Source organism: Gopherus flavomarginatus, chromosome 23 (assembly GCF_025201925.1).
Source record: "Gopherus flavomarginatus isolate rGopFla2 chromosome 23, rGopFla2.mat.asm, whole genome shotgun sequence".
Classification (NCBI taxonomy): Eukaryota; Metazoa; Chordata; order Testudines; family Testudinidae; genus Gopherus; species Gopherus flavomarginatus.
Genome location: NC_066639.1, coordinates 16,589,568 through 16,599,443, shown reverse-complemented (window position 1 = coordinate 16,599,443; position 9,876 = coordinate 16,589,568). Strand labels below are relative to the sequence as shown.

The 9,876-nt window shown below is 71.2% G+C and overlaps 1 protein-coding gene across 1 annotated transcript; it reads left to right on the top strand.

Annotated features, from left to right (window-relative positions):
- Positions 1-3,499: 3,499 nt before the first annotated feature.
- Positions 3,500-5,297, top strand: PPP1R35 (protein phosphatase 1 regulatory subunit 35; the record flags this gene model as incomplete). The annotated part of the gene is made up of 3 exons (XM_050933374.1): positions 3,500-3,869; positions 4,155-4,285; positions 4,838-5,297. Coding segments are annotated over 3 exons (675 nt in total), but the record flags the coding sequence as incomplete, so codon positions are not given.
- Positions 5,298-9,876: the final 4,579 nt, after the last annotated feature.

Below are 9,876 nucleotides of genomic sequence, written 5' to 3'. Positions count from 1 at the left end.
ACTCCCCTCCCCAGCCCCCCCGCAACCCAGCCTTCTCGATTCCCCTCTCCCAGCCAGCCCCCCAGCGTTCTGCTCCCTGGCCCCCCTGCAACCCAGCTTTCCCGATTCCCCTCCCCCAGCCTGCCCCCCAGCACTCCCCTCCCCAGCCCCCCTGCAACCCAGCCCTCCTGATTCTCCTCCCCCAGCCAGCCCCCCAGCTCCCCTGCAACCCAGCCTTCCCGATTCCCCTCTCCCAGCCAGCCCCCCAGCGCTCCCCTCCCTGGCCCCCCAGCAACCCAGCCCTCCTGATTCCCCTCCCCCAGCACTCCCGTCCCTGGCCCCCCAGCAGCCCTGCCCTCCTGATTCCCCTCCCCAGCGTTCCCTTCCCCAGCCCCCCTGATTTCCCTCCCGCTGCCAGCCCCCCAGCCCTCCCCTCCCAGCAACCCAGCCCTTCTGATTCTCCTCCCCCACCCAGCACCCCAGCACTCCCCTGCCACCCAGCGTCCCCCCCAAATGACCATCTTCCCTGGCCTAGGTCAGAGGTCACAGGTCAGGATGCGGAGAGGGTATGCCAGGGAGGTCAGAGGTAATGGGATTTCTGGGGGAAGGCGGGAACGAGAGAACTACATCTCCCACAATGCCCTGCAGGGAGGGGGCGAGGGAACTACATCTCCCACAATGCCCTGTGGGGAGGGGGAGGAAGGAACCACCCGCGAAAGCTCATGCTCCAAAACGTCTGTTAGTCTATAAGGTGCCACAGGATTGTTTGCTGCTTTTACAGATCCAGACTAACACGGCTACCCCTCTGATACTTTACAGCTCCCACAATGCCCCAGCGGGAGGGCTGAGGGAACTACATCTCCCACAATGCCCTGTGGGGAGGGGGCGAGGGAACTACATCTCCCACAATGCCCCAGGGGGAGGGGTGAGGGAACTACATCTCCCACAATGCCTTGTGGGAAGGGGCGAGGGAACTACATCTCCCACAATGCCTCGCGGGAACGGGACCAGGGAACTACATCTCTCACACTGCCCCATGGGGAGGGAAAGGCAAGAACTACATTCCCCATAATGCTGTGCAGGGACAGGCAAGGGAACTACATCTACCACAATGCACTGTGGGGAGGGAACTGGGCAGAGGGGTTAGGAGCCAGGACTCCTGGGTTCTCTCCCTGGCTCTGGGAGGGAGTGGGGGCTGGTGGGTCAGAGCAGGGGGGCTGGGAGCCAGGACTCCTGGCTTCTCTCCCTGGCTCTGGGAGGGGAGTGGGGGCTGGTGGGCTAGAGCAGGGGGGCTGGGAGCCAGGACTCCTGGGTTCTCTCCCTGGCTCTGGGAGCGCAGTGGGGGCTGGTGGGTCAGAGCAGGGGGGGCTGGGAGTCAGGACTCCTGGGTTCTCTCCCCGGCTCTGGGAGGGGAGTGGGGGCTGGTGGGTCAGAGCAGGGAGGCTGGGAGCCAGGACTCCTGGGTTCTCTCCCTGGCTCTGGGAGGGGGGGCTGGGAGTCAGGACTCCTGGGTTCTCTCCCTGGTGCTGGGAGGGGAGTGGGGGCTGGTGGTTAGAGCAGGGGGAGCTGGGAGCCAGGACTCCTGGGTTCTCTCCCCGGCTCGGGGGAGGGGGCCGCTGGAACAGGGGCTGGTTTCTGGCCCCGCCCGCGGGGGAGGGGCGGAGCTCGAGCTCACAGCCCGATAGGGCCCATTCACAGCGGCCGCCAAGCTGGGGTGAGAACGAGGCTGCTGCGGGTGGACACGCCCCCCGCGCCACGGGCGCCGCCATCTTGTCCTCAGGAGACCGCTGGCCGCCGCCATCTTGGAGCGAGAACGAGGCCGGGGGGAGGGGCCGAGCCGCAGTCCCGCCCCGCACCCCGGGCAGCTGCCGAACCGTCGGGCGGCCGCGCGCGGGAGCCGTTGCGGGGCCGGGCCAGGCTGGCGCCCCCCGGCGATGACGCGGCCCCCGCGGCCGGGCCCCCCCCCGCCCCGCTCCGGCCCGGGGCCCCGCCCCCCCGCGCGCTGCCCGCCCTGGACCTGTCGCTCAGCCCCGCGCGCGCCGGGGGCGGGATCCTGCGGCGGCGGCGCGCGGCGGGGGCGCGCGCGGGGAGCCGCCAGGTGGGGGGGGGCTGTGTGCCCCGGGGGCTCATGGGAGCGGGGGGAGGGGCGGGGGGTCTGTGCCCCGGGGGCTCATGGGAGCGGGGGGGAGGGGCGGGGGGGTCTGTGCCCCGGGGGCTCATGGGAGCGGGGGGAGGGGCGGGGGGGGGTCTGTGCCCCGGGGGCTCCTGGGAGCGGGGGGAGGGGCGGGGGGGTCTGTGCCCCGGGGGCTCATGGGAGGGGCGGGGGGCTCTGTGCCCCGGGGGCTCATGGGAGCGGGGGGAGGGACCGGGGGGCTCTGGGCCCCGGGGGCTCATGGGAGCGGGGGGAGGGGCCGGGGGGCTCTGGGCCCCGGGGGCTCATGGGAGCGGGGGGTGGGGCAGGGGCAGGGGCTCTGTGCCCTGGGGGCTCATGGGAGCAGGGGGAGGGGCAGGGGGGCTCTGTGCCCCGGGGGCTCATGGGAGCGGGGGGAGGGGCGGGGGGTCTGTGCCCCGGGGGCTCATGGGAGCGGGGGGAGGGGCGGGGGGGGTCTGTGCCCCGGGGGCTCATGGGAGCGGGGGGAGGGGCGGGGGGGTCTGTGCCCCGGGGGCTCATGGGAGGGGCGGGGGGCTCTGTGCCCCGGGGGCTCATGGGAGCGGGGGGAGGGACCGGGGGGCTCTGGGCCCCGGGGGCTCATGGGAGCGGGGGGGAGGGGCGGGGGGTCTGTGCCCCGGGGGCTCATGGGAGCGGGGGGAGGGGCGGGGGGGGGTCTGTGCCCCGGGGGCTCATGGGAGCGGGGGGAGGGGCGGGGGGGTCTGTGCCCCGGGGGCTCATGGGAGGGGCGGGGGGCTCTGTGCCCCGGGGGCTCATGGGAGCGGGGGGAGGGACCGGGGGGCTCTGGGCCCCGGGGGGCTCATGGGAGCGGGGGGAGGGGCCGGGGGGCTCTGGGCCCCGGGGGCTCATGGGAGCGGGGGGTGGGGCAGGGGCAGGGGCTCTGTGCCCCGGGGGCTCATGGGAGCGGGGGGGAGGGGCGGGGGGCTCTGTGCCCTGGGGGCTCATGGGAGCAGGGGGAGGGGCAGGGGGGCTCTGTGCCCCGGGGGCTCATGGGAGTGGGGGGGAGGGGCGGGGGGCTCTGTGCCCCGGGGGCTCATGGGAGGGGCGGGGGGCTCTGTGCCCCGGGGGCTCATGGGAGCGGGGGGAGGGGCAGGGGGGGTCTGTGCCCCGGAGCCTCATGGGAGCAGGGGGAGGGGCAGGGGGGCTCTGTGCCCCGGGGGCTCATGGGAGTGGGGGGGAGGGGCGGGGGGCTCTGTGTCCCGGGGGCTCATGGGAGCAGGGGGAGGGGCGGGGCTCTGTGCCCCGGGGGCTCATGGGAGCGGGGGGAGGGGCAGGGGGGCTCTGTGCCCCGGGGGCTCATGGGAGCAGGGTGAAGGGTGGGGGGGCTGTTTGCCCCAGGGCTGATGGGGGAGGGGGTTTGTGTCCGCGGTCTGTGCCCCGGGGGATTCTGGGACAGCACAGCCCTCCCCCCGCCCCCCCCGGCTAACCCCTGCTCTCCCCCAGGTCCGTTTTCTGCTGGGCTCTGCCCCGGATGACGCCCCCCCCAGCCCAGAGCCCTCAGCCCCACGCAGCCCCCCTGACCCCGGCGTGGCGGAGGCGATGACGGGGTTCGGGGGGGCTGTGGAGGACCTGGCCGCCCCCGAGCTGCACACCAGCCTGGCCCTGGGCGAGGAGGTTCGGGCAGCCGCCCACCAGGGCTTCGACGCCCACCGGGCCGCCCAGGAGCTGCTGGCCACGTCCTTCCTCACCCGCTGCAGCGTGGAGGGCAAGGCGGCCGCAGGTGAGAGGTGGGGCGAACCCCATCCCCCCCCCAGCTCTGCCGGTGCCCCTCAGTCCCGACCTGCAGCCCCCGCCCCCCCCAGCTCTGCCAGTGCCCCTCAGTCCCGACCCGCAGCCCCCTGCCCCCCCAGCTCTGCCGGTGCCCCTCAGTCCCGACCCACAGCCCCCGCCCTCCCCAGCTCTGCCCTCCCCAGCTCTGCCGGTGCCCCTCACTCCCGACCTGCAGCCACTGCCCTCCCCAGCTCTGCCGGTGCCCCTCACTCCCAGCCTCTCTCTGCTCGTCCAGGTATGAACATCCCCCGGGAGCAGCAGCTGTACCAGGGGCTTGTGAGCCTGCAGGTGCCTGCAGAGGAGGTGCTGAGCTGCGCCCTGCAGGAGAAACTGTCACTTGTCCGATCCCAGCCTGAACCCCGCAGGGTGAGTGACCCTCAGTGGGGCCTGTCTCCTTTGGGGGGCGCTGGCTCCCCTCCAGAGCAGGGACTGGCTGGCTCAGGGGGGTGCGGAATGGGGCAGGGGCCTGTCCCCTCTAGGGGGCGTCGGCTCCCACCCGGCCCCAGGGCAGGGACTGGCTGGCTCAGGGGGGTGGGGAATGGGGCAGGGGCCTGTCCCCTCTAGGGGGTGCCGGCTCTCACCCAGCCCCAGGGCACGGACTGGCTGGCTCAGGGGGGCAGGGAATGGGGCAGGGGCCTGTCTCCTTTGGGGGGCGCTGGCTCCCCTCCAGCCCCAGGGCAGGGACTGGCTGGCTCAGGGGGGCAGGGAATGGGGCCGGGGCCTGTCCCCTCTAGGGGGCGCCGGCTCCCACCCGGCCCCAGGGAGGGGACTGGCTGGCTCAGGGGGGCGGGGAATGGGGCAGAGGCCTGTCCCTTCTAGGGGGCTCCGGCTCCCACCCCGCCCCAGGGCGGGGACTGGCAGGTGGGGGGCTCAGGGCAGCTCTAGTTCTCACCAGTGGGGTGTCTCCCCCCTTCCCAGGAGCCTGCCCCCGAAGGCCCGGACCTGCTGATGTTCTACGAGCCCCGGGAGCTGTTCGCGGAGACCCCGTACTTGGGCGTGGAGGGGCTGCCCCCCCTGCGGCTCCAGCCCCACGTCCGACCCCCGGCCTCCACCTTCCTCATGTTCCGCAAGCTGCAGCAGTGGGAGGCCTAGTGGGGCTGGGACGCGGCAGCGGCTGCCCCCCCCCCCGAGAGACTGGTTCTGTGTGGGGCTCCCCCCCCCACACACACTTACCCCGTGTGGTTCTCACCCTTTGTACCTGCCCCCCCCCCCCGAGAGACTGGTTCTGTGTGGGGCTCCCCCCCCCCACTTACCCCGTGTGGTTCTCACCCTTTGTACCTGCCCCCCAATAAACCCCCCTCTGGACTCAGCTCTGGTGCCTGAAGATTGGGGGACCCTCCCCCACGTGGTCTGTGGCCCCCTGCCACTGTCGGGGGTGGGGGTTGGGGGGATCCCAGCTTCCCAGCATTCCTAGGGGCTGGGGGAGACATCCCATAATTCCTGGGCTCTCTGAAGCAGGCAGCAGGCCCTGCACGTGGTGCTGGGAAAAGCGCCTACGTGTCCCAGCTGCCCTTGCGCGGCCGGACTCCATTTCCCATGAGGCCGAGCGGCAGCCTGTCCCCTTTTCCCGTCGTGCCCCGCGGTCAGGGATGGCGGGCGCGAGCGGGCTGCGGCTCTCGGCGGCGGAATTCGAGCGAGCGAAGCTGAGTTACCTGGAAACCATCACCCAGGTAACGGGCCGGACCATGGGGCTTGGCGGGGGGGGGCGGGAGGCTCCGGTTCTCATCCCTCCCGCTCCCCCCCAGGAGCTGCAGGAGGCTGCCGGGCTGATGGGGCAGCTGGACCGGAACCTGAACGCCTGGGCGCGGCGGGCGGGGCAGCCCGAGGCGCTCGCTCAGGTAACACCCCCCCGCCCCGATGGTCTGTCCCGCACCCCCCGTCGTAATGGTATGGCCCGTGTCCCTGCTCTCTGCCCCAGTCCTAATGGTCTGGCTCGTGCCCCCCCGTGCTAGTGGTCTGGCCCACTAGCCGCTCTCCCTCCATCCTAATGGTCTGGCCCACCTGCCCCACCTCGTTCTCTGGTCCTAATGGTCTGACCTGCGTGTTCCCCCTCCCCTGTTCTAATGGTCTGGCCTATTCCCCCCCCCCCCCGCACCATGGTCTGGTCCACATGCCCCCCCTTTCTCAGCCCACTCCCCCCAGTCTGGTCCATGTGCCCCCCCCCCTCAGCCTGCTCCTCTCTCCCCCCCAGTCTGGTCCATGTGCCCCCCCCCAGCCTGCTGTTCTCTCCCCCCCAGTCTGGTCCATGTGCCCCCCCCTCAGCCTGCTCTTCTCTCCCCCCCAGTCTGGTCCATGTGCCCCCCCCTCAGCCTGCTCCTCTCTCCCCCCGAGTCTGGTCCATGTGCCCCCCCCTCAGCCTGCTCCTCTCTCCCCCCCAGTCTGGTCCATGTGCCCCCCCCCTCAGCCTGCTCTTCTCTCCCCCCCAGTCTGGTCCATGTGCCCCCCCCTCAGCCTGCTCCTCTCTCCCCCCCAGTCTGGTCCATGTGCCCCCCCCTCAGCCTGCTCCTCTCTCCCCCCCAGTCTGGTCCATGTGCCCCCCCCTCAGCCTGCTCCTCTCTCCCCCCCAGTCTGGTCCACGTGCCCCCCCCCTCAGCCTGCTCCTCTCTCCCCCCAGTCTGGTCCATGGGCCCCCCCCTCAGCCTGCTCCTCTCTCCCCCCCAGTCTGGTCCACGTGCCCCCCCCCTCAGCCTGCTCCTCTCTCCCCCCCAGTTCTGGTCCATGTACCCCCCCCCTCAGCTTGCTCCTCTCTCCCCCACGGTCTGGTCCATGTGCCTCCCCCGCAGTCTGGTCCACGTGCCCCCCCCTCAGCCTGCTCCTCTCTCCCCCCCAGTCTGGTCCATGTGCCCCCCCCCCCAGCCTGCTGTTCTCTCCCCCCCAGTCTGGTCCATGTGCCCCCCCCCCTCAGCCTGCTCCTCTCTCCCCCACGGTCTGGTGCATGTGCCCCCCCCTCAGCCTGCTCTTCTCTCCCCCCCAGTCTGGTGCATGTGCCCCCCCCCTCAGCCTGCTCTTCTCTCCCCCCCAGTCTGGTCCATGTGCCCCCCCCCCAGCCTGCTCGTCTCTCCCCCCCAGTCTGGTCCATGTACCCCCCCCTCAGCCTGCTCTTCTCTCCCCCCCCAGTCTGGTCCATGTACCCCCCCCTCAGCCTGCTCCTCTCTCCCCCCCCAGTCTGGTCCATGTGCCCCCCCCCTCAGCCTGCTCTTCTCTCCCCCCCAGTCTGGTCCATGTGCCCCCCCCTCAGCCTGCTCCTCTCTCCCCCCCAGTCTGGTCCATGTGCCCCCCCCCTCAGCCTGCTCTTCTCTCCCCCCCAGTCTGGTCCATGTGCCCCCCCCTCAGCCTGCTCTTCTCTCCCCCCCAGTCTGGTGCATGTGCCCCCCCCCTCAGCCTGCTCTTCTCTCCCCCCCAGTCTGGTCCATGTACCCCCCCCTCAGCCTGCTCCTCTCTCCCCCCCAGTCTGGTCCATGTGCCCCCCCCCAGCCTGCTGTTCTCTCCCCCCAGTCTGGTCCATGTGCCCCCCCCTCAGCCTGCTCTTCTCTCCCCCCAGTCTGGTCCATGTGCCCCCCCCCTCAGCCTGCTCTTCTCTCCCCCCCAGTCTGGTCCATGTGCCCCCCCCCTCAGCCTGCTCTTCTCTCCCCCCCAGTCTGGTCCATGTGCCCCCCCCCCCAGCCTGCTCTTCTCTCCCCCCCAGTCTGGTCCATGTACCCCCCCCCTCAGCCTGCTGTTCTCTCCCCCCCCAGTCTGGTCCATGTGCCCCCCCCCCCAGCCTGCTCTTCTCTCCCCCACGGTCTGGTGCATGTGCCCCCCCCTCAGCCTGCTCTTCTCTCCCCCCCCAGTCTGGTCCATGTACCCCCCCCCTCAGCCTGCTCCTCTCTCCCCCCCAGTCTGGTCCATGTGCCCCCCCCCCAGCCTGCTGTTCTCTCCCCCCCAGTCTGGTCCATGTGCCCCCCCCCTCAGCCTGCTCTTCTCTCCCCCCCCAGTCTGGTCCATGTGCCCCCCCCCTCAGCCTGCTCTTCTCTCCCCCCCAGTCTGGTCCATGTGCCCCCCCCCCTCAGCCTGCTCTTCTCTCCCCCCCAGTCTGGTCCATGTGCCCCCCCCCCCAGCCTGCTCTTCTCTCCCCCCCAGTCTGGTCCATGTACCCCCCCCCTCAGCCTGCTGTTCTCTCCCCCCCAGTCTGGTCCATGTGCCCCCCCCCCAGCCTGCTCTTCTCTCCCCCACGGTCTGGTGCATGTGCCCCCCCCTCAGCCTGCTCTTCTCTCCCCCACGGTCTGGTCCATGTGCCCCCCCCCTCAGCCTGCTCTTCTCTCCCCCACGGTCTGGTCCATGTGCCCCCCCCGAGCCTGCTCTTCTCTCCCCCCCCAGTCTGGTCCATGTGCCCCCCCCCAGCCTGCTCTTCTCTCCCCCCCCAGTCTGGTGCATGTGCCCCCCCCCCAGCCTGCTCTTCTCTCCCCCCCAGTCTGGTCCATGTGCCCCCCCCCTCAGCCTGCTCTTCTCTCCCCCACGGTCTGGTCCATGTGCCCCCCCCTCAGCCTGCTCTTCTCTCCCCCACGGTCTGGTCCATGTGCCCCCCCCCTCAGCCTGCTCTTCTCTCCCCCACGGTCTGGTGCATGTGCCCCCCCCCTCAGCCTGCTCGTACCCCCCCCAGCCTGCTCGTCTCTCCCCCCCAGTCTGGTGCATGTGCCCCCCCCTCAGCCTGCTCTTCTCTCCCCCCCAGTCTGGTGCATGTGCCCCCCCCTCAGCCTGCTCGTACCCCCCCCAGCCTGCTCGTCTCTCCCCCCCAGTCTGGTGCATGTGCCCCCCCCCTCAGCCTGCTCTTCTCTCCCCCCCAGTCTGGTGCATGTGCCCCCCCCTCAGCCTGCTCATACCCCCCCAGCCTGCTCCTCTCTCCCCCCCAGTCTGGTCCATGTGCCCCCCCCTCAGCCTGCTCTTCTCTCCCCCCCAGTCTGGTGCATGTGCCCCCCCCTCAGCCTGCTCGTACCCCCCCCAGCCTGCTCGTCTCTCCCCCCCAGTCTGGTGCATGTGCCCCCCCCCTCAGCCTGCTCTTCTCTCCCCCACGGTCTGGTCCATGTGCCCCCCCCTCAGCCTGCTCTTCTCTCCCCCACGGTCTGGTCCATGTGCCCCCCCCTCAGCCTGCTCTTCTCTCCCCCACGGTCTGGTCCATGTGCCCCCCCCTCAGCCTGCTCATCTCTCCCCCCCGGTCTGGTCCATGTGCCCCCCCCCTCAGCCTGCTCTTCTCTCCCCCACAGTCTGGTCCACGTGCCCCCCCCTCAGCCTGCTCTTCTCTCCCCCACGGTCTGGTCCATGTGCTCCCCCCCCAGCCTGCTCTTCTCTCCCCCCCAGTCTGGTCCATGTGCCCCCCCATCAGCCTGCTCTTCTCTCCCCCCCAGGTGTGGCAGCGCTTCCAGGCCCAGCTGGCTGCTGTGTGCACAGCCCTGGGCACCCCCCCGCGGCCGTGACCCACCGCTGGAGGGAGACCGGAGCCACCGCCGCCCCCCCCCGCTATAAACGCTGCCTGGTCCGGCCCCGCCTCCCGCTGGTTCCTGCTCGCCCCCCAGGCGCCAGGCCGGGCAATAATCCGTAGCTTTTATTTATATATAATAGAATCAACATCTGTAAAGATAAAACTCCACAGTCACACGTGGGGGGCGTGCCCCCCCCCAGCTCCAGAGGGGAACCAGCCCAGGGATCCAACTGCCCCCGGCAAGCAGGGCAGCACTGCCCCCCCACTTTACAGCAGAGGGGAAACTGAGGCAGCGGCTGCCCTGCTTGGTCTCCCCCCTCTAACAATAGATGCAAAGGGCCCCTCCCTGCTGCAGAGAGATGAGCTGTACAAGGTCCAAGGGGGGGCCCTGAGTATTCAGCACAGGGCCCGCTGGTCTCCTCCAGGCTGCAGCGCTAAGTAGTGTCCAGCAGAGGGCAGCCCTTCTCCCGTGGCGGATTCGGTGAGCGCAAACCCCGCAGGC